This window comes from Plectropomus leopardus, chromosome 21 (assembly GCF_008729295.1).
Source record: "Plectropomus leopardus isolate mb chromosome 21, YSFRI_Pleo_2.0, whole genome shotgun sequence".
In the NCBI taxonomy this organism is placed as follows: Eukaryota; Metazoa; Chordata; class Actinopteri; order Perciformes; family Serranidae; genus Plectropomus; species Plectropomus leopardus.
Genome location: NC_056483.1, coordinates 25,722,954 through 25,748,578, shown reverse-complemented (window position 1 = coordinate 25,748,578; position 25,625 = coordinate 25,722,954). Strand labels below are relative to the sequence as shown.

Below are 25,625 nucleotides of genomic sequence, written 5' to 3'. Positions count from 1 at the left end.
CCTAATTTATTTTATTTTGTGCATATTTGTTATGTGAAGCACATTGAGCCGACATTGTATGAAATGTGCTATATAAATAAAGCAAATGACTTTATTTATATAGCAATGACCAACCAGCATGTATGCAATGCACGTGCATGAGAGCAGATACCCCTCCATACCGACAGTCATCTGTTATAATCTTTCAAACAGGGAAACCGGGAGACCGTTTTGATGCTAGTTTGCCAGTTAGCACATTAGCAACACAATCTAATGTTGAAAGAACAAAGCAGATTTACCAACAAAACAAACCATCAGGAAACGTTTCTTTTCAGAGCCCATGTCAAAAGAAAAACAGTCTTACCCTATAGAATAAATTTGTTTTGACCCAAGTCCCTCGACCTTGTTTACATTTTTCAATTCCACTTGTCTTCTTGTGTACTGTGCTGAACCACCAACCAACTTTGACTGATGGACCATCGGCTTGGTGTGACATGGCCTTTAGCCCAAATTCCAACAGCTCACCTTTGTGGTATCAAACCTCATCCTAGCAACAACATAAATTATGCCCTATGTTCAACCTTAGAGGGCAGGTCTACAGAAAACACAAAGGAGGAAAATACTTCAACACAAGACCAATATACAACACTACAGGCAGCATTATACCATAAGTCTGCAATTGATGAGCACTGGATTTGTAAAACTCAGTGCTGAAGCCTCATACTAGTTTCAGTTGAACTCTCTTTACAGTGACCAGTAATTCTTTTAATGTACATATGGCATGTTATTCTGTATTAAGATAGTCTCAGCCTTTACTATCCTCAAACACAAGGCAGTTTTTTTCTTTTCTTTGAGATTTTTTTGAGATTCTGAGCTTGTGTATTGGACCTTTTAAACACTTCAATAGGCAAGTGGTAACCCACGAGAAGGCATACAGTTATAGAAAATTATTGCATGACACAAAAGCTTATAACTAGGGTTTGCCTCTCATTTATATCATCACCACTTGAAAAAACAACAACAAAATAATTAGTTTTAAATGGAAACTGTGTATTGGCACCATCCTTGTCAGTATTGTAATAAACCTTACTTCATAAAAACAGCAAGTTATAGAAGTTTTGGTCTAACTGGAGATAAAACCAGCAGCTCTGAGAGTTGATTAAAAAGGGATGAGGATAATTTAGTGCCATGTGGGGATCTGAAAATAGTGCATGATCTCAGACCAGAATCAAGGGTTATCTTGTTGATGGTACAGCATAATACTGTTTGGTTCTCTATTAACTTAACCTAAAGAAATGTGGCCACAAACATTCTCATTGTCTTAGTTTTGCCCAAAGCATCACAGAAGCGTTTAGTTTATGACACGATGTCAAGATGAAACAAACAACTGCAACACTGCATTTAACCTGACAGGGTAAAACACTGACAATTGATGCTTTTAGATGGCAAAATGTTGACTTGATCCTCTTCAGTCGTTTTTTGTAAACTCGCCTGCCTCCCAACGCAGAGCCATGGCACTCTTGCGTCTTCCTCCTGTGTAGACCTCTGGAAACTGAGAAAGACAGCTGATTGTTTACCTGCTCTCAAAGTGCAGCATCCACCTCCTCCTCCTTTACTTTCTCCCTCTCTCTCAGGTTATTAGACTGAAGGTGGAACAAGTAAATCACTGTCATGTAATGCTAATGGTATGGTAATTGCTGTTCAGGGTTACCTAGCAACACTTTGCTACAATTATGTCTTTTTTTGTAGACTAAGACAGGATGCACTCAATTGATGCTTACAAATTTAAATGATGAATTTGAATGAATAGTTTTATTAGGAGAAATGTGTATAAAAATGATTTAAGATAATTTCCATTAAAAAGTCTGTTACATAAGTATAAATAGTAAAAAGTATATATTTGAGTTAGAGCTTACTCTGTGATCACAGGATAAAGCAGAGCGATCCATCCTGTAGGCTGTTTTCATTGGTGATGATGGAGAGGACTTGCACTTCACTGGTACATCAACTAATAAAGACGAAAGATCATCATTAGCTTAAACACAAAGGTAGAAACAAGAAAAAAGAATGTGTGCAGAATACTGTAAATAATCTATTGTTCTGTGGTAAGTATTTTGCTGACATACCTGAATGGCCAAATGACAAAGTGTCCATGTGATTTGACATTATCCTTTCTGTATTGAACCTGTCTTTGCCATATAGATTGGCCCTCTCCTTCCTTAGCTCATCCTCCCTCTGCTTCACCATCTTTATCTCTTCATCCACCAGTGATATTGTGCTTCTTGAACGCAGTTTGAAAAAGGGATTGTTAAGGAACACTTTTTCCTGGGGTTGCTCGCTGGCTTTATTGAGTGAGAACTCAGAGGTACTGCGAATAATCAGATTGGATGTCTCTAGGATGATGACATTGGAGCTGCTGTCCTCAGAGCACCACTCATGGGACTGAGCTGTCATATTGTCTTTGTCACGTCTGGGGCCGGAGGTAAAGTCATTGCTAGGGTCGAGAATGATGACATTGTTTGCTGATACTTCATGTTTCAGTGGTTCCTTCGTGGGTGAGGAGGTGATGATGAATGATGGTGTCAATGGAGTGCTTATGGATCTAGGCATACTTCGTGATGGAGCACAATCAGTTGATTTGCCCATCCTGGAAAAGCCCCTCTCTCTCTTGAAGTTTTCTTCTCTCTCCATTGATATGCGAATCTCCCTTTCTACTGGTGTTTCTGGGTCATCGTAAGGGGACCTGTAACTGGAATCGTCCAGGCCAGAATCCTCTGAGCAAGGGCTGAATTGGGTTTGAGGATAATCGCTAGCCAGATTCAAGTTCTCCAGATCATGTGCTTTCTTGTGAGTTCTTTCGATGTTACGGACAGGTGTGTACATGAAGCTGTGGCTGCCATGAAAGCTGGGCTGCTTGGTTGTAGGTAAGACAATCTTGTTCATGGTTTGCTCTTCCATTTCCCGCCACTGTTTGCGAGCCAGCTGGAAGTCCACATGCTCTGTGCTAACATTCTCGCTCATAGTCTCTTGTATCACACAGAAGTCTTTCGGAAGCTTCTTGTTAGAATCTGCAGTGATGTGCTTATGGTTGGCGTGGTTATGACTGGCATCTCTCCCATTTTCGCTCTCATCTTCAGAGATTTTAGACAAACCTTGGAGGCCTAAAGGGTTGTATTTAACCTCTTGTAGAGGGGTAGGAAAGGAAATGATATCCTCAGGTTGTTCAAGAACTTGCTCCACTTGTGGAACCTCAAAACGTACCTCTTCAAAATTGTTGTTGTCTGGTTCCTCAAGGTCTGTCACCTCAACCCTCTGCACAAAGAGCTCCTGGGCACTCAGCTGAAGACTGTCCAAATATGAGTCATCATCTTCTTTATTTATTGAAGAAGAGAATATTGTTCTCCATTTTTCATCTGCCTCACTGTCTGAGGAAGCTGCTGCAATCTCAACTCTAAGGCATTCTTCCATTTCATCAGGCTCAAGATCATGGCAGGATTCATTGGAAACATCTGACAATGCATCTTCCCGAATACACTGCTCTAATATCGACTCCTCTGTAATGGGTGGTTCAAATAGGATGTCTTGGTCTTCCTCTGTGTCTATTGCCACATTTTGATAATCATCTCCGAGATTAAGCTCATTATCCTCAGAATCTGGCTCATGGTGTAACTCTAGGTCAGGATATTGCTCTGGCTCAGGGTACTGCTCTGCTTCAAGGTCTTGTTCTGGCTCAGGGTAGTGCCCCAGCTCAAGGTCTTCCTCTTGCTTGGGGTATTTTCCTGGCTCGGGGTATTGTTCTGGTTCACGGTATTGCTCTGGCTCAGGACACTGCTCTAGTTTGGGGTTTTGTTCTGGCTCAGGGCACTGGTCTGGTTCAGGGTATTGCTCTGGCTCAGGGCACTGGTCTGGTTCAGGTTTTTGCTCTGGCTTAGGACACTGGTCTGGTTCAGGGTCTTGCTTTGGCTCAGGACACTGGTCTGGTTCAGGGTCTTGCTCTGGCTCAGGACACTGGTCTGGTTCAGTGTCTTGTTTTTGCTCAGGATCAGGCATGTCCTGCCTCTTACGATGAGCATCATTCTCATAAACACTGTCAGCACTGGAGGGCGTGTCTGACACAGATGAGGTGATTGACTCATTCCTGTTCAGCTCTTCATGCCCTGATTCTAATATCAAAGCTTCCATTTGATCCTGACAAGGTATTTCAGTGCAAACAGTGGTCTCAGAGCAGTCAGGCTTGTCAATCTCACTTGTGCTGGCTGGCAGGTCAGTTAATAATTTGCCAAGCATTGCTGTTTTCCCTGGGAAATCTAATATGTCTGTCTCAAAACAAACTTGCTCATCATCTGCACTGAAGTCCTTTCCCTGCTCAGGTGAATCAACCACAGCGACCTTCTCTACACAGTCTATCGCCAGCTCTGATTGCTCAGTGGTTTCCATGGTGACAGAGAAGGAGTTGTGATTCTCAGTTGTGCTGCAACCTTCGTTCAGGTCTTTTCCATCTGCCTCTCTATCCACAGAGGTAGCTTTCTGAAAAAAAAAGGAAAAAGGAGAATAGACTTTCATTCTCTGGGAGGGAGAACGAGAATTGTACCTTTGGCAAATGCATAAATTGAGTTGCAAAACATCATCAGCATTTTCACAGTTGCCTTGCTTCACCCCGAATGCTGAACTTCTAACACATTATGTCAAGGAATTATAATACTTTATGAAAAACATTCTAAGTTGTCATACATGATTATTACCACTATAATAGCATACAAATGTGCTTATAATGCATTCTAGACATATCATTTACAGAAAGTGTTACCAAAATATTTTTAAATTTCTCTATTGACATGTCCATTCTTTGAAATTGACTTTGACAAATAAAACCCCAAATTATTTTTATGTCAATACAGAGCTAATCATCAGTAACAACACAGACGAGAACACTGGAATGACTCAATAACACTTGTATGTTATTGTGACTGTAATCATCACAATGTGGCAGATCCTCCTCAGCAAGACTCTTGAAGTGTTATAAGGGTTGTCCATGGACACCACTTACATGTTCTGTGTCTGGTGGACAAACTCTGTCTGATGTATCTGCAGAAGGGGAGGGGGGGTGGTTGTAAGTTGTGGGGTGTGTGTGTGTCTGTGTGTCGGGGGGGACGGATCTCTCATCAATGTTTGCCATTGCTAAGTCAAGTGGGTTATGTGCACAAAGAGAGAAAGCTAGTGAAAAGCAGCTGAATTAAATGACATTATAGCTGTTCTTACGTATGCCGGGTCTGCCTCCTTTACACAGTAGAGTGCCCTTGCAAGATGATTGGCTGAGCCCCACAATCCCAGTGTTCACACTTGTACGCACATACTCAGACATTTAAATTACTATTACTTTTCATTGTGAGAACAATCTCATTCCTTGACATTTCAATTTCAAGATACAGTCCCTTAAAGCCGGCATTGGCCCAATGGTTTAAATCAAACTCTATACATACAATACAATAATACACAAGAATACTTATTTAATGACTTATATTATCTCAAGATCAGTGGGTTTTTGAATGGGGTTTTTGGTTAGAAGTCTGAAATAAATAAATGAATGCTTTGCAATTTTGTTCTACGTGACATTGGTGTGAAGGACGAGAATGTATTTATACCAAAACTGCCTGCCCTAACTTGGTCCTACATAATCAGCTACACTACACCTCTGTTATTAAATCGTCCTCCACCAACATAACTGATGTATTATAAGACCTCTTCCACACTGTCTGTCTTTCCTAGACTCCATTGCCTCCTTTAAAACTAGAGCTGGTAGGACGATTCAGTAAGACACATTTTTATTTAGATAGCCCAAAATCACAAACCACAAATTGCCTAAGAGGGCTTTACAACATATGACACCCTCTGTCCTTGGGCCCTCACAGCAAACAAGGAAACCACTGCAGGCCCCTGGGACTGCTGGAAAACAGAACATAAGTGTATAAAAGACAAACTGTCTCCTAAGAAATGTCTAATAGTCCTCCGTTTAACATTCAAAAGCAAAATACCTTTCAAATATCACCACCAAAAGCCGTCACAACTGATTTTGTCCCCAATCAGCTGTGAGCTTTAAATATATATATTTTAAACAAAATGGACAGCACTAAATCAAGCATTCCACACCCCAACAGAGATTTCTCACTGGTTATTGAGAACCCTCTGGCTGCCCAGTCTCTTAGCTTTGGACACATTACAGACATGAAGCCTGCTAGCTATCAGTTTAATATAATTCCAATCAAGCTCCTGAAACATCCATTTGAAGCAATTGGTCCTGGCATAGACTACTGACAAGTTTTAACAGTAAAGTTCCACAAGCCAGAAAGCTGGTGTTGACCGAAGTTTTCCATATAATTAAAGGCCAGTTCTAAAGTTTTCCTTCTTATCCAACCAGATTCCATCCATGTTATAACAAAAAAACATTTTGTTGAGAAATTGCAGTCAGGTTTCCAGTAACACCAGTGCAAAGTGACAGCTCTCCTAAGAGTGACAAACGATTTCATCTGTGCTGCAGATGCTGGTAAATGATCTATCATAATTCTTCAAGATTGCAGTGCTGCATTTGACCATGCAATCCCTGGAGTGCTTGAAATGAAGTACTTCAAGTGTGCACTGTGAAGCTTTATTATATGGGAAAATAGAAGTATTGTATTGGGACTTGGTACTGACTTGGATTATGATCACAGTTTCTGTAAATAACCGGAATGATTAGTCTATTGTTTATGGCGTGCAGTGTTTTGCTGTGGACACACATGGAACTCAGCGGAGTGGAGGAGAGTTGATGACGGCTGCACTGGTTGCATTACTGTGCATGACATCGGCACTTCAATACTGATCTGTGAAATCAGATTGATACATTTTAAAGAAACATCCATACACAGTCATTCTCAGATGACCCAGCCTTTGGAAGCAATTCAAAATTCAGTATCTCGTCTATGGACACTTTTTACATGTAATCCGCAAAGACCAGCGACCTTTCAATTGCCTTAAATCCTCACTAACATAAACAGTACACAAATAGCCTATGTGATTCACAATTACTTGTATTGTACGCACATATTTGTTAAAATGAAGTTAAGACATACTTTAATGGTGAAAGAGCTAGGAGTGCTTATTCTGATGATTGGCACTTTGAATACTACAGTGAAGTCTGCCAATTGTAATACTGTTTCGCTGGACCTGCACTTGTATAGAGCTTTTCTTGTCATTTTGAGCACTCAAAATACTACACTACGAGTCACATTCACCCATTCACACACACACACACACACACACACACACACACACACGCTCATGGCCGAGGCCACTGTAAGATGCTACCTGCTACTCAGTAATCCTACACATTTACACACAGATGGAACTAACAGACATCCTGCTCTTCCTTATGAGCCACAGCCACTAAATATCCCCTCAGAGTCCCCTGTGGCCACATAGTTCAGTTTGATCAAGTTCTCTTGAGAATTAGCATGTTTTAATTAGATTACCTGTCTAAATAAAAAAATGTAAAAAATCCCCATACTAAAACCCTTTGACAAGGCAACATTACAGTTCATGATTCATTGGCACCTCTACATTCAAATTTCTATGAAAACAGGTAACAGTAACCTACTTGTCGCCGGCTAGCTACGCTAGGGATTAGTGGTGTCCCCTCATCCCCAGGGACAATAGAAAAAGTGTTTGGAACAAAGACAAAGGGGTTTTCGTATATATAACTATCACGTAGAAAATCACAAAGTAATCAAGTCAAATCAATTTTATTTATAGAGCCCATTATCACAAAACATGGTTTGCCTCAGAGGGCTTTACAGTGTACGACATCCCTCTGCCCTTAGACCCTCACATCACCCAAGGAAAAACTCCCTAAAAAGAACCCCTGTAAACTGGAACAAAAAAGGAAGAAACCTCAGGAAGAGTGGCAGAGAATGATGAAGGATCCCTCTTCCAGGACAGACAGACGTGCAATAGATGTTGTAAATAACAAATGAAATACAATTGGGGGGGGGGGCACAGCAACAGTGGAAACAGACACATGTCATATTACAATAATAATAGGTGTGAAATTATCAAATGCAAGCAGCTTCAGCAGCACATATCCTCATGCTGTTATCAGCAGAGGGAGAGCTAGTTAGCTGTTAGCTGCTGGCAGCTGAGTTCTGTTTGTGGTGTTTGCCTAAGTTAATTTTGGCAGAGTTAATGCTAATAGAGCTTACAGAAAACAGAGCCAAGAGTTTATATACAGAGAAACATAAAGCATTAAACAAGCATTCGGACATTCTTTTTTTTCCTTTTTTTTGGCAGAGGACAAATGTGATTTCAGTGTTTGTGATACGCTACTGCAGCTGTGCCTGTCACACACACAGTGACAGGAATGACCATTTTACTCAATGGTTTTTAATAGGTTTATTGACTTGTAAATTGAATTGTATGCAAAACGTTTTCTATTTCATCAAATTTTTAACCAAAGGTCAACAAAAATATTTGACAACACATCTGAAGCCAGCAGCATGATGTGAGATTTTTTTTTGGCATTTTGTCACTAATGCTCTGACTATTTTCAGTGCTTTAAGCTTAAAAAAACAATACATTCCCCAGTTTTGCATATGTAACACTGTTGCCACAAGCTGTCAGAAAGTGTTAGAGAGGTGATGTCCTTCTGGTGGCACAGTGAGTCACCTGCTCTGTGGATACAGACTCTGAAGGATCAAACCTCCAGATGAGAAAAGCCAGAAACCAGCAGGTTAATTCTTTATTTTTATTTTTTTTAAGGATTGTGTCCCCAAAAGTTAAATTGTTGCAAATATTTTAAGTTGTGGGTCCCCTCTCTCTCTGCCTTCTGCTTCTGACTTATCCTTTTTATCACCTGTATGGCAGGGTTGAAGAGATCATCAGGAAACTACCTGCACCCTGGGTATTTTTGACTGTTGCAGAAGACATTGCTCAGGTCCTTGGTTCATCAGTTCAGTGGTAAGGTGGTTGACATGTAATGCAAGTTAGGCGTTCAAATCCTGCTCTTGCCATCTTGCAGGCTGTCTAAATTTTTGCATTTTTATGATAACTTTGAACACTTTTCACATTATAGCACTTATGTATAGATTAAAATAAATGGGATGCATTCAAAATCTTCTGAAATAAAAATTCTATGCAAATGTAGTCTAACAAAACACACTGTCACTGAAGATCATAAGCCACATCAAATGTTTTCTTTCCTGTCAATTCAAAAACAAACGATGAGTGCAGCTTGCAGCTTTAATTGAATATTGGTATTTTATGCCTGAGTTACCGTCTCACTCTATGAAAGGCTCTGGCAAAATCCACCTCCCCCTGCAGCTGAGGTCATGTACCCCTGCTGTCAAGTGTCAGGGCAGCAGCGAACCAGGGCCTGTGTCCTCTATTCACTCCAAAGCTGTGAGTATTTAAAGGATCCCCACAGCTGCTGACTCCAAACATCAAATGCCACCAGCACCAGTCCAATCTCCACCAACTTTCTAATCCTTCTGCTTTCCCCTTTCTCTCCATCTCTGTTTGAATCAGTCACAGTGGGCACATTCCTTTCATCAAGCCAACTCTTGCATCATGGGATTAAGCAGAGTCTAACCACAGTCTGACATCAGTGTTGGTGCTGCAGTGGTAGTTATGATGATGCCTCAATCTCCCACAGATCAATGATGGTGTGTGAGTTTCTGCAGCAGGGTGAAACAGCACAGAATGTACCGCTCTGTGCTCAGGATAACAGCTCTGAAGCAGCACTGGACAATATTTGAATGTAAAAATGACTGGATCATCTTGTTCTTTACTAATTCTAAGGCCTGATTCACATTCATTGCCCAGATATATAGCTATGGTCATTGCAGTTACTGCTGGAATCCCCATACAGGAAATGACAAATGCAAAAATAAAAGCACATTGATTTTCTCCTCTCTGTCCTTTTCAGATCCAGTGCATCAAATGGAAATATAGCTGAGTATATTCTTATCCTCAATGTTTGCCTGTTAGAACAACATTCTTGCACAGTATTGTGAATCAGTGAATCTTATCACTGCACCTTTTGCTTCAGGCTCAAACTTTAACTTAACCCAACTGTTTGTCACATCACATCATCATTGTGTAACTATCAATCATGGACATACAGTATCTAGATCAGTGAAATGTGTTTATAGTGTATATAGATTTGATCCTATTTAATTTTTATTTGAGCTAATTTTGTATTTTCAAGCCTCTGTGCCGGCAATAGCCGAGGCCAGAGGCGTTTTGTTTTCGGGTTGTCCAAAGGTGGTCTGAGCTTGGCACGCTTCAGAGGGGTCTAAATTCATTTAGAGTGTTCACATATGTGCAAAAAATGCTGAGTCATTGGTCTGAGTCCACTTGGAGGGCTGAAACAGACCAAGTGTAAAAACACTGAGGGTTTTTCATATCTGGGTATATGTGGTCCGTACCACGGGAAAACATGATACATGATTTATTTCCAACTAGCCCTTTTCCAATTAGCATTGATAATGGGCACACTCTTTAAACAGACTGTAAGGGAATTTGCACTGCCTTTAACAGTCCTTTTGCTTCCTCTGGACTTCTTTTTGAGAACATCACAAGTCAAGTGAATCATATCCACAAACCACAAGATGAACTGGATGATACTACTCCACAAAGCTTCAGTATGTCTGCTTTTAGTCTTAGGGAAGTTACTGATGTGTTACTTGCTATTGATAATAAGAAATCAACTGGTGCTGATTGTTTAGAAGCTTTTTTTCTTTAACTCTCAGTGCCACTAATTGCAGAATGCATAACTCATATATTCAAATTAACTATCTCCACTGGAATAATTCCTACAGTGTGGAAAACAGCTCATGTTCTTCATGACCCATACATAAAGGTGGTAACAAAACTGATATAAATAACTATCATCCCATCTCCAAATTGTGTTGTCTGGCTAAAATCTTGGAATCCCTGGTAAATAATCAGCTCAGATCCTGTCTCTCCTTCTTTTCGGTATTCTCTCCCATTTGACCCGGTTGACTGTTCATTACTTCTGAAGAAACTTTCTTGTATTGGTTTTGATTCCCTCAGTTGCCTGTGGTTTGCAAACTACCTCTCTAACAGAAGACAATATGTAAAGATTGATGATGTTAATTCTAATTTTTTAAATATCACTAAAGGGGTTCCACAGGACTCAGTTTTATGACCCACATTGTTCTCAGTTCATATGAATGATATTGTCACTACCTCTAAATCCTGTTAATTTCATCTTTATGCAGATGACACAGTTTTATATTGGTCAGCAAAATGTGCACATTCAGCCACTAGTTACCTGCAGTTGTCATTTGACTCCCTGCAACACTGATTACATAACATATTATTTTTACACTCAGAAAAAAACAAATAGATGCTGGTCCCCAAAGCTAATCATTCAGAATCTCTAAATATTCATTCTACAAATGGCACCTCTATAGAGTGAGCAACACAATACAAATACCTTGGTACCTGGCTGGATGATAAACTAAACTTTAAGCACCATATTGACTTCCTTACTCATAAATTGAGAACTTTAATTTGGTTTTATACAGAAACAAGAATTATTTCCATTTTGACATAGAAAAGGAATAGTTGAATCCTTTTTATTTATCTGTTTAAGATTATGGTGATGTCATTCATGGAAAAGCTGCCGCCTCTTCATTAAAGGCACTGGATGCCTTTTATCACGCCTAAGGTTCATAACCAGTGGTCCTTACAGCACCCACAACTACCATATTTATCAAAAGGCCGGCTGGCCACATTTGGCTGTGAGGGGGGATCAGCATTGGTTCTTATTCATCTATAAGGCTTTGAAACAGATGCTTTCTCCCCATATTCCATCCCTCTTACCTCTAAATGCACATAATCTTGGTACCTGGTCGCAGAATAGCTTGTTGCTCTACATTCCCCAAATCAGAACTGTACAAAAAAAAAATATTTTCTTACAGTTCGCTTTATTCATGGAATAATCTGGAGAAGAACTTTAACTTGGACACTTTGCCACCATTACAATTGTTCAAATGCCTTATTTCAGATCTTTCTTTAATTGAGTGTAAATGTTACTAATTATACTTCTACACCATGACATGATTGCTATCTTGTGTTTTTATTTTGTAACTATTTACATTGCTATTACTGTTTTTTGTCTAATTTTATTTATATTTCAACTCTTATTTGTTTGCTTGTTAATCATTTAAAATGTCTTAATTTCTTTGGGTGGTGGCACGGTGGTGTTGTCGTTAGCACTGTTGCCTCACAGCAAAAGGGTCTCTAGTTCGAACTTGGGTTGGAACGGGGTCCAGTCTGTGGGCGGGGGCCGTTCTGTGTGGAGTTTGCATGTTCTCCCCGTGTCTGTGTGGGTTCTCTCCTCCCACATTCCAAAGACATGCAGGTCAGGTTGATTGGTGACTGTGAGCATGAAAGGTTGTCTGTCTATATATGTCGGCCCTGCGCTAGTCTGGCGACCTGTCCAGGGTGTACCCCACCTTCCCCCCCATGGCAGCTGGGATTGCCCCCCCCCCACGACCCTTGTGAGGACAAAGCAGTTACGGAAAATGAATGAATGAATTCATTTTTTTGGGTCTCCCTCAAATGATCTCCTGACTCTTGAATAGAGGTTTGAATGAATGAATGAATGAATGAGTGAATGTATTTGCACTTCTGGTTTGGTTCCTGTTCACAGAGACTTTTAACGAATGAAACAAGACGAGTAAACATGAAGTTTCACCAATAAACAGGTGAGAACGGGCTGAGACACACTATCTGTATCATTGAAAGGTGTATGGGGTGTATATAGATTTTATGTTATTTTATTTTAATTTTAGCTAATTATGTATTTTTATGCCTCAGTGCTGGTGATGGCCAAGGCAGGAGGAATTATGTTTTCCGGTTCTCCATCCGAACTCAGTCACTCTTTAGTGACATAAACTATTCTCCAACATAGTCAAACCTAAACCAAGCACACCTGAACCACCAGTGAACCTCATCTACAATGACCCTCTGTCTAACAATGTATTGCAATACCTGCCACACAAATTAAATATGATATACGAAGAGATTAAAAAAAACAAAAGAAAAATGAAAAGAAAAAAGTACAGGTAATCGTGGACCTCCAGAGCTGCCACTAGACCTTCAGGAGCAGTGACAGCTGCTGCAATGTTCTCCCTGATTTGGTCCCCACTCTCTTGATCCTGGTGGCGATAAGGCTAATCAGCATTATCATCAGGCCTGAAGACCTCCTCTGCTGGTTCCATAATGTCTCTGTTGGACATGTAGATGTTGTGCAGTATGTCACAGCAGGCAATAACTTATGGTGTGAAAGGTGGCTTTAAGAAAATCGCTTTCCAGCAAGATTTCATGATGCCAAAGGAGCGCTCAATAATTTATCTGGCCTTGGCGTGGTGGCAACAGCCATGCGCACTGTCTCCTTGTAGGGAGTGATGATAGCAATGGGGGCAGAGAGACAAGGGTACCCATCATCCCCAGGGAAATAAAAACCTTGGGGTTTGTACAGCTGCCTGGTGTACACTGGGCTGTTTTTCAGGACTCTTGAGTCATAGACAGACCCTGGGTAGCCAGTGAAAATATCAATATACATTCCCTGGTGGTCACATACTGCCTGAAGCTGGATTAATGGAAACAGTTTGCAGTTTATGTAACACTGGGCATCTACGAGGGGGGGGGGGGGGCCATGTGGATTCAGCAACCATCAATACTGCCCACTACCTTTGAGAACGCCAGGGATAAAGTGTCAGACGAGTGTGTCTCTGTCTCACTGCACATCTTTGTAACATCTGTAACACCTGGTTTACTCCCAGTGAACGGTGGTTTACCAAAGCCCGCCCGTCACAGCTGCCTTTCTCCTGGGCTTCCTCATAACTTTTAGTAACTCCAATTCATGTACAGTAAGCTCAAGCCACACTTCAAAATCCTCGTCCTTTCTTGCTTGTCGCACCCCACCCCTCCTCTCTCTCCTCTCTTCTTCTCTCCTCCCTCAACCTGACCAACTGACAGCTATGTGAACTGCGCAGCAACTAGCTGTTTGAACCTATGCTTACGCCATACTATAACATATCCCACTTTTAAAACATATCCCATTTTCACTCCTACACTAATTAACGTGTTTAATTTTGAACAGCCGTGAAGCGGAGTGATACATGCAGAATTAATAGTTAACAGTCCCAGTGATATTGTTCTCCTATATCAGCACTCATGGAATGGCTCTCGACCAATCAAATTACTTGATCGGAACGAACTGTTGTATAATCACATATCCAAGACTGTGACATATCCAAGACTGTGACTTTATAAAAAAAAAAAATCCCACCAGCCTCCCCTCATTTATTATATTGAAAATAACTCATTTTTTTGTGTGTATTTTTCATGAAAAGCAGTGAAATCATGCAATCAGACTGGCATTTAAAGAAAATCCTGAAAATAAATAAATGTTTGGTAATATTGATCAGGACTAAAGATGATCAAAAGATTTAACCCCAAAAAGTGGAAAAAAAATATTTATCCATAATATTTTTATAGCAGTTTTTGGAAGTTTTTGTCATTTGACATTTTTGTCCTTAGTGGCTTTTACGGGGTCCTAAATTATAAATCTGACTCTGCACAATATCTATTACTGTTATATTCCAAGTAAAGTTAGGTGTTGAAGTTAGCTATCATGTTAGCTAAGATTGGTTGGTCTATTTACCATCTGACGATGTCGGCGACATCAAAAAAACAAAAAAATGTCTTAGGCGAGCTTGCCTTCACCTCCGTCTGTTTCTTAGAAGCAGCAGTTGTGCTAACAGCAGACAAACAATTACAGGAACCATTTTCTTTGTGTAAAGTCAACAGTTTTTTTCTGGAAAGAGTTGTTAACCAGTAGTTTGCAAGCTAACTACAGTTATTTTCAGTTACTTGGCTCACGTGCGTAACTCTAGTTTGCTCGCAAGCTATATAGACTGAGGGCTATTGCAACTGGCAATCAGGACAGCGGACCATTTTTGACAAAATCACACTTCCACATCCTCAGAATTTCACCAGTTTATTTGGGATTTAACAGAAAACTTAACATGTGGCATGGATATAACCTCCGCTCATCTGTCCTCCTTAGTGCTTGATTGTTTATGTGAGCTGGGCTCGCCTGCTGCTTCACACAAATATCCGGCGATCCGCTGACGCAATGACATTCAGTGTAGTGTCCGAAACCTCGTTGGATTATTTCCTATATAGTTCACTATTTAACACACACTACATGGTAAATAGTGAGCGAGTGAGTGAATGAGGGGACGGTTTCGAATACAGCTTGACTGAATACATGACATGAACTTCTGCAGTGATACTGATTTAAATGTTCCTGTCTCATTAGTGAATTGCAGGTACGTTTTAAAAAGCTGAAGTTTTGAAAAACTTCGCGCAGCAACTGACTGCATAACTGACTGTACATTTATTTATTTATTTAACCAGGAAGAGTCCCCTTGAGATTCAGAACCTCTTTTCCTACTACTGTACTAGATAGCAGCACAAAGAATTTCAAATAAAAGAACAAGCAGACTAAAACACGACAGCAATTTTAACCAAACAGCATAACAATTCAACAATTCAATTAGCAATGTTCGGTAACCGAACATGAGCATTCATTGTCCAAATGGTTCTTAATCCTGTTTTTAAAATCTCCCAGGCTGATAAAAGAGACCAATTTACAGTTACTCTGCAGCTGACACCAAGATTTGCATTCTCACAGTTGATTCTGACAAAGGCCAGCACTGCCGCAAAGGGCACGTGCAGCAGCACAGCAGCGCAGGCATGCTTTTGTGTTATTATCAGTTATTAAAACAGCCAGATGCCTCTGCTGAGCGATGTTTTTCAAAAGTTAAGCTTATTAAAACAAAAGGACAGGAATGTCAAACTGGCCTCTCTGTCACTACAGAACTCACTCAGAAGCCGTCATATAAAGACCTGATTAACAGTCTCTCAGCAGGTGATGCAGACGTGTGTCTCTGTAGAGCCTCCAGCAGCTGCTGAAAAATGCATGTCTTCTGTAGTGGAACATACATGCAGAGTTCATAAAGTTTTGTGATTTGTCTTCTATAATGTATATGTAGAACAATGAAGCAATTATGATCACGCACCCACAGCAGCCCTGATAACGTGATCGATGTGCAGTCTAAAAATGGCTGCCTAATATTGCTTACAATCAGATTCATGATTTCTTTATGAGCTCTTTGCGACACCAAAGAACATAAAAATAAACTCTCTATAAACATTAAAGTGCTGCATGAACTTCTGTCAGTCACATCATTTGATTTCCCCACGTGAGTCCAGGATGACAAACGCAAAAACTGGCCAATCAACAGTCACCTGTCAGTCAGCAGATCCTCATGTTTATTCCTCTTAGTTCAGTTGACAAAGTGCAGTGTGAATGCAAACCAAACTAACTTGAATTGCCACAATGTTACAATTTCACCCCCCCAATCAAACCGAGCCCCCAGACTATCAGTTGTGAAAATGACCTAAAAGCACTTTCACCAAAGACAGTGCGGGCTTGAGGGACAACATACAAAAGTTGTCCGTGCAACTGAAGGTTGCATCTACTGACAGTTTTAGGAGTCAGTAGAGAACATAAATAAGAAGGCAGTTCCTGTAAAATGGCCTTACCAGTGTTGGACTTCAGAAGACAAACCAACTTTCTCATACAATATGCAGTGGTGAGTGCAGAAACCTGATTCAGTTACAAATCACAATGCAGCATGATACACCAAATTCAACATTTTCAAGCAAGATGTATGAGCATGCATGTATAAAATGTCTCAATAATCAATTGCAAACATAAGTGTCGCTTGGATTTCTTGCACTAAAAGAGAGACAGTGTTTCTGTCTGTAATACAAACCCAACTTTACCCTGAGCTTTTTGGCAAGAGACTCTGATATATGATATTTAAAAGAAAAATTGACTTCTAATAAAAAAAAAAGGCCTTTGGAAGGTCTAAAAATAAAGCAGCACATTCATGTAAAAGTGCACTAATGTGGGCTCAGTCCAGGTTCATTTTAATTGAATCAAACAGAGTAGGTGTGAAAGCACCCCCAGAATCCGTTTTCACTGTTCCAGAAGCAGTATGGTGCTTACTTCTTTATCCAGCTCTATACTTTGTCTCCGTGGTGGTGGCATAGGTGACAGGCATATAAAAATGCAGAAGTACAGCCTGTAGTTTGAGCAAGAGCCATCGAATCTCTGTTGGACAAGGTAAAATATGTCATCTGGCGGAGTTTCTTCATGGGTGAAGGAGGAATATCTAGGTGCTGGTTAGATGGAGGGACGTTTACCACAGTTCATCTACACATACTACCCACATTTTTTTGATACAAACTGGTTGAAAATCAGCAAAGTATCCCTTTAAGCAAAGCTCGATGTGCCAACAAATCTTTGAACCCTTGAATGATCACATCTAACTGCGTCATAAGGAATGTTACAGCTGGTCGTCATGGATATATGATTAAACATGACTAAGTATCTGAATGGCGTTTCTCAAATGTTCAGAAACCTGTTTTGCTTGATAGTTGGTCACGATGAAATGATCACGCTTTTTTATTTAGAGCTGCGTTAGACCACATTGTTTCCTGTTCACACCATGACACCAGTCAAACTTTTTTCTTTGTCTCTTTTCATCCACACATCCTTGTTTGCCAGTGGAAGTTTTCACTAACACACACACACACACACACACACACACACACACACACACACACACAAGGACACATACATGCAACAGACTGAGTGCCATGGTAACCATCAACAGGCCTGACACTTAGTCCACTGCTCAGCTGTCACCGCCTCCACCTCCCCCTCACCACCTCATTGGCAGACTGTTAAATGTGATGGGAAGCAGTGCTGTGTTTGTGCAGTGTGGGACAAAAGGTAAATTCAAACACCCTACTTTAAAAAGTTCACAATGTCACATCAGAAAAATCTTTGCCATATGTTTGAGCCACTGGATTGACCATAAACAGTGTTACTGCTTGCCAGTGAATCTTTCTACGCTGAGTTTGCCTTCATTATGGTTCTGTTAACAAATGAGGGGATTCTGTTCACGGAAACGCTAAAGCATATATATATATATGCAAATGTAATAAAAGGTGCAATGCTGCTGCTATGATATTAATATCAATAACAACAGATCATTTTAGCTGTTTTTGCTGCAAACTGTGTGTGTATAGAAAAAAGCGGCAAACATGCTGAATCTGTAGATCTGCTGCAGGTGAGTGTTCCTTTTACTACAGAGAAAAGACAGAGATTGTAATCCTTTTATTACATTTAATAATAATTTATTGTTATCTTTTTATTCCCTGTTTGTTTTATTACTTTAATCACTTCTACCAAATAACTTGACTAGACTTTACTGTGTGCCTTTAGTTTGTGACGTTATTTTGCTTTGCTGTAAAATATGAAAATATGAAGCAATGAGTTCTTCTCATAAGACTAAGAGCATAATAAACGAATGATTCAACACCAAATATTTCAGTATCAAGTCCCAGAACTAGTCCTGTGAGCTTGGTCATTATCACTGTATTCATTGTAATGATATACATTGGGAGTAAGGCTTAAAACTCAAACTGCAGATATTTGACACTGTCTAACATCTTTACAAATTGACAATTGTCTTTTTAATGGCATATATTCATTGTCCAGAACTCTTTTTTTTTTAACAAAAAAAGTTGTTATGTTATGTATCCTACACATGCGTGTGTATCCAAGGTCTGATGTATCTTCTTCATGCCATAGAGCTCGATTATTATCCAAGGACAATTCAAACAACATCATTGAGCCACACTGTTGCAAAGTGTACATACCATAAAGCTAACCTACCGTTAACAAGTAGGAGATCATCCACAGAGAAATCATATCCAGGGAACAGCTTCCAGATAACACACACAAATGAGACAAATGACACAAGCACTGCTACTCCTCTACACTGCCCATTTGGTAAGGACTGTTAGAGTGATAACTGAGGAAAATCAAAGTCTGGACAGTTGCGTTTAACACGTACATGCATGGACACACACGAGTATTGGTTGAACTGTCATTAAGATGAAGTTGAGATTGGAGATGAGGCTCCCTTAGGCTGTTTCCTATTGACACACACACACACACACACACACACACACACACACAGAGAGAGAGAGAGAGAGAGAGAGAGAGAGAGAGAGAGAGAGAGAGAACTCTTGTGATTGTGTTAATAAGTTGCTGAAGAAAAATAACTGTAACTGTTCCACTCGGTGTGTCGTCCTACATGGTCAACATGTGTGTTTACATGGACATGAATAACTCCTTTATGATCAGGTTTTTGGAGTAGTCCGTTTAGGTTGTTCGAGCATGTAAACAGAATATTATGTCTATGTGAAGCCTGAATATGCTAGCGGAAGAGTTCTGAATGAAACTGGGGCGTAAACACAGAATGTGAATAACCAGATTTATCTGCTCATGTAAACAGAATATCCAGAATATCATCATAACCAGAATAAGCTTCATAAACGGGTCATATATGTCATGATTTCAAACTAACAGAGGCTCAAATGGTAGTGTGACATGGTAATATAGCACAGTGTTTTTGACACGCTGCTGGACGGATGGACTGGACCTGCTGCAGCAGCACACAGACAGAACCTGCCGTGCTTGAATGATACGCCACAGAACAGTGTCACGTTTAAACACTGCCGGCAACAACGTTATATAAGAAGGGCAAAGGTGGGGCGCCCAGTAGCACAGTTGTTTGAGCGGGTGCCCCATGTGCAGAAGTTATGTCCTAACTGCAGCAGCTGCAGGTTTGACTCCAACCTTAGCCTTTTGCTGCATGTCATCCCCTCTCTCTCTCTCTCTTTCCTGCTTACACTGTTCTATCTAATAAAGGCAAAAAGCCCCAAGAATAAAAATCTTAAAAAAAAAAAAAGGTAGAAGGACGAAGGTCCTTATTGGGTGGGTGGGTGGGTGGTGTAGTATATGTGTCCATAAAACCCCAAACTTTCATACAGGAGTCTGGTGTTCACTGACCATCTGAATGTAATGTTCTACACCTTACTATGTGCCTCCTTCCTCTGATCCTAACCTTCCATGCCAGCATGTGTGTTTGTGGAATTCCCAGCATTGGTTGCCAGATGCTTGTTTTGCTAAAAATAACCACATGCAGCATGCAGGAAGATACCTAGAGCGTAATGTGTAGATGTGGAAGTCCACTGCAAAGCAGCAACATGTCATTTATCACTGCCTCCTTAAATTTTCAAATCATTACAATAATAACTCATATCACAGTATTGTGCCACCCCCATACCTTAGCTTCAGTAGGGTTTCAGAACTAAAGTTTGGACAAAGAGGGGAGACCAAACATGGTGAATTGTAAATTGACTACACTCGTATAGAGCTTTCTTTTTTGACCACTCAAAGCACTTTCACATTACATGTCACATTCACCCATTCACACACTGGTGGCCAAGGCTACCATTTATGGTGCCACCTGCTACTCAGTAACCATTCACAGGCAGGCACACTCCGACAACGCAGCATCAGGAGCAATTTGGGGTTTAGTATCTTCACCAAGTATACTTCAACAAGAACTGGAGGAGCTGGGTCCAAACGGCTGACCTTCTGATTGGAGGATGACCCACTTTACCTCTGAGCCATAGCCCAACATTAGCTGTATTTGATGGAACTAAAGAGCAATGAAGCTAAAGCCTAACACAACCAAAACAAAAGGCGAGTTAAATCAGAGCAGAGAGAGATAGTTTCTGTTCCTCCATCCACCCACACACACTCAGACACCCCGACACACACTAAAGACACTAAAGAGTTGTTGCAACTTGTCTGCAACTCTGCTGACTTGGCTTAAGTAGGTACCCACAATGCACCATGTTGTGATGTTAAAACAGCAATTACAGGCAGTGAATTTAAGAAAATGGGCTACAGTAGGCACATTTTTTAAACATAATGTAAACGAGAGACCTAGTTTCCAGAATCGGGGTAGGGGATCAGGGAAACCTGATTTCCCCAGGTAAATTTCTCCTGGAGATCAGTGAATGCTCTGCCATGTGTACGTAAAACAGGATTCTAAACAGTTTTTTTTAAAAGTATGCAGCTGCATTGCAAAGACTGCAGATAGAGACAGAAACTTCTCAGTGACTGGATAGAGACAGAGAGCATTCCAGAGCAATGTTTCCTTGTATTTAAAATGATTCAAAACTTAGCTAAACTTCTACATGTCTGAGTTGGTCTGTTAATGCGGCAGAACATTTTATTACCTGCTGCTGTGTGTTGACGCTGTAGAAACGGAAACACACAGGTGGCATTAAGATTCATACATTCTGAGACTGTTTTTTTTAAGAAGTTGTTGGGTGAGATGAATATTATTTTAGTGAGGAGAGAGTTGAAACAAAGAGAGGAAGATGTGCTCACAAATGAGACTGGGTTAATGTGGATGTAGTCTTAATGACCCATTGAACACGCTGTTGTTAAATCATGGTTAATAAAGACTAGAAGGTTAGGATTAGAAAAAAAGAGTGGTCATGGTTAAAACAACTTTAACCGTCTGTAAGAGATGCCAACAGTGGCCTCCAGCGTCAAAGACTGACATGCATTCATCCATTTGTGTTGCTGATATCAATGTTACACTTTTTCCATCTTTCATCAAAATAACCACGTGCTGCATCATCCTGCCATGTCTTGTGTGACATTATGAAAGCGCTATCCCAAAATTTAAACAACAGATGCAAAAAAACGATTTAATAGACGCAGAAGCTCACTGCAAAGTGGCAACGTGATGAGTTGGCATGAAAACGTGATGCTGTTACACATGTTGCTGCTGTATAATTGACTTTGTTACATGTACATCAAATGAAAGACAGGGGAGGAAGGATGTCACAGACATAAAGAAAGAAAACTAACCTTTTGAATTTTCACATGAATGCATCTTTAAAAAAAAATCTGCAAGCTGAGTGAAGAGCAGTCCAGACATTTAAGCCTTCATTGAATGTCACGTTGAAGTTGTGAGGTTGGACACGTGCCAGCTACAAACTGATAGAAGAGGCACTTTTTTCTCATAAACCTTTCAAAGTGCCTCTTCTATCAGCGGTGTGGAGTGTGTGTGCATGTTTGATTACACATGAAAAGGCTTCTTTCATTGTTCTTATATAGACTGTATGTGAAAATCCTTTCCCCAAGGAAATAAAAGACAATCCAGTCTGTCATCATAAAGAGACAAAATGCATTGCAGTGAAGTCACTGAGTGTGTTTGCCCTCCATTAAAACACTGCATGCCTCTTCCTAAATATATATCAACCTGTCAATATGAAAGATAAAGATGAGGGCTGTTTGGGCTTTCTTTGTCTTCCAAACGACACACACACACGCACACACACACACTCACTAAGCGCATTCACTTACTTCAGTCCAACAGATGAGACAAAAATGATAGAGACAGCACTGGTAGTTTGTCTAAAGGAATACAAATCTGTCAGAGGGATCCAGATGCTCTGTGTGTGAGCTCACGTGTAAGTGTTTGTCGCAGCTACACACAGGCACGACACGTTTCTGTTTGTGAAAACCTTGAAAACCCAGGCTCCCCCTCTGCACAAACAATTTGAATGCAATCATTGCAGTGGACTGAGTAAGACAGCTGCAGGCTACTGCAAATATAAATCTATAATTTTATACTGTCTGTTAATAAATAAGCATCACTTGAATTAATGTTGAGCAATTCATTAGGTATTTAAAAAGAAGAATGTCAATAATCTATATTTTCCTCTGTGCCTTAGAGCTCCATTGTAGTCCAGAACTACTAAAACCGCATCAGTGAGCAACATGGTGTCACTGATTGACATGTGAACCATGAACACACACAGTAGTTTAATTTTATTTAATATTATTGTTAACTGTAGATCAGCTGCTGAAAACAGCCCCCAACAAATGCACTAATTCCTAACTCATTCTCATCCCAAATCATCACATATTGCTGCTTTATCAGTGGACTTTTGCGGCTACATATTACGTTCTAGGTATCCATCTGCTGTTGACGTTCCAGGATGCTACTACTGACACTGGGATGTCAACAAAAACACATGGTTATGTTTACGCAATAAAAGCACATGGCAACCCATGCCTGCAACATCAGCAAAGGACATGGTTATGATTATGCTGCATAGGCACAGGGGATTAGATTTAGGCAAAAAAAGGTACATGGTGAGGTGTCGAAAAAAAACCTCAAATTCAGACAGGAAATGAACATCACACTCCACGGTTTGTTTGGTACATCGACTGCCCCTTCCACCCGCCTTATAGAGAACTTCATGCTCCTTAAATTATGTCGTTACCAGCAGCCTAACACTGTCTCCCAGCCATGATAAGTTCTGTTCAGCCACGTCCTCGACTGAATCTGGATGTCATGCTATCACGACATATCACGTATCATGCTGCTGCAAAAGGTGCCGTATAGTGGTGTATGATACAGCTGCAGAAGGTGGCTTTCAGTGTTGGAATTGTGTGCTGAAATCACTGTAAAAGCAGTAGAATTTGACAACTCCTGAATGAGAACAGGCTGCTTTTCCTTTGGATAATGTTTGTTAAAAAAAATGGGGTTGAGGGTTACAGAGAGTGCTGGCAAGTCATAAAATATTGAGAGGTCTAACACTATGTTGGTTTGTTTCTTTTCATGGGAAACACTGACAATACAAAAAAATAGAACAAACTTTGTCTTGCTCTTAACGCACAACATTCGACTGACTGATTGCGAGCCACAGTGCCCTGCCTAGATGCTTAAGTTTTATTTAAGAAGGAACAATGGACAGTAATCTACAATCAAACAAATAATAACAAGTTTTCATTGACATCTAGAGTGATACAAGATGGGCTTACACTACAGTGAGACAACTGAGATGGTCATGTAACAGATGATGATGATGATCATGATGATGATGTATAGTTTCACCAGCAGCACAGAACAGAAATGCCTTATAAGTTTGATAGATATAATGTTGCTCATTAGGCATATCTTTGCATATGGGAGACTTGATTGCTGAAGTGAGCACTTAAGGACTGGATATACTGGAAAAAATACTTGCTGGAGTTTGTTTGGTGCATAATAATTTACACATGCGGTGTCTGTGAAATTCTCACAGACAGATGTCTCCAACCTGGACAAATCCAGCCAAAGCTACCTATACGGCTAGATGCCACTACCAAGATAATATATTTACATTTGCGTCAACGAATGCTTTAAAAGTCAGTATGATCGGCTAATGACAGCATCTTCAAAAACGCAAAGCATTTCTCCACTCCATACAAGGACAGTCCAACCTCACAGCCTATTCACACTCTAAGCCTCCAACACACACACACACACACACACACACACACACATACACATACACAAAGGCTACTGCAGCTAGTCGATGCACAACATATTATCAACCCAATAATTCTGCTCTGCCGCGAGGCATGCGGCATCCCTCCACGTCAATACACAACACAAGACTTATTTCCATTTTAGTCGCTGCAGCAGATAATGCAGCGTGGGTCTATACTCTGACACAAAGGAAAACATTTGCAAACTTTCAGATGTGTGTTTGTGTGTGTGCGTGTGTGTGTGTGTGTGTGTGATGATGGACCTACCTGAGACAGTGTGGTGTGTTCACACACAGGGCTCTGCTCTGTCTCTGTGTGCAACCTCACACTGGCAGCTCTGCCTGGCTGATGCCGCCTCTGATTGGACGGCTGGTGGAAGGGGGGTGTACAGGAAACAGCCAATACTTGCGCTTTCTCTGATTAACCCACACTCAGAGAGAGGAGCTCATCTTGTGCTCATACACACACTATATCCCATAGTGAGATTGATTTGAGCCAGCTTACTCTTCTCCAGTAGGAGGAAAATGCTCGAGTGGTAATTTTTTTCTGAAACCACACATTGTGTCTGTCTCATGGAAGACCCTGTTTGACAACACTTTTTGGGGTAATTCGGCAAGAATTTTACAAACCAATCATGTTTTAAAGTCATGCTTTAGTCTGGACTAACCCTTTTATTGCTAAACTTATTCTAACACTCAGACCTGCATCAACTAGTTTTATGTCTACCTGGGGGCAGAAACAAGTTGTCAGCACAAAACTCAGCTATCATCATCTCTTGAGCTGATAAACTTACTGGCAAACAGTTGCTTGTTTACGCATCCAGCAGTTAAGGATACACACATGATGGTAGTCAAAGAATCTGGGCAGGTGAGAGGATTCTCAGGTCAATGAGAATAAACAAATAATGAGACAGTCTACAGGCTTGAAGTGGCACATTTGGGCAGATGGTGTAGGGCATTAACCTGCTCCTCAACACCTCGAAGACCAAGAAGATGATATTTCAAAGCCCAACAGTGACTGTTTATCTTGAGGAAGCTGAAACAAGCCCTGCTCCCCCACCAACTGCTGTTGAACTTCTACAGGACCATCACTGAGAGCATCCTCACAAACTGCATAACTGTGTGGTGCAAGCTGCACAGCTGCAAAGCAGGAGGACCTGCACCATGTGGTGAAGATTGCTCAGTGCGTTGTGGGGATGGAGCTCCCACACCTAGACGTGTCTGCACCAACCACCTGAGGAAGA

The 25,625-nt window shown here is 40.6% G+C and overlaps 1 protein-coding gene across 1 annotated transcript; it reads right to left on the bottom strand.

Moving 5' to 3' along the window:
• Positions 1–288: 288 nt before the first annotated feature.
• On the bottom strand, positions 289–24,670 carry palmdb (palmdelphin b). The gene is made up of 4 exons (XM_042510030.1): positions 24,650–24,670; positions 2,106–4,506; positions 1,896–1,987; positions 289–1,531 (listed from the first exon to the last, which is right to left on the bottom strand). The coding sequence occupies exons 2-4, from the start codon at positions 4,414–4,416 to the stop codon at positions 1,448–1,450; spliced, it is 2,487 nt and encodes an 828-aa protein (XP_042365964.1). The 5' UTR covers positions 4,417–4,506; positions 24,650–24,670; the 3' UTR covers positions 289–1,447.
• Positions 24,671–25,625: the final 955 nt, after the last annotated feature.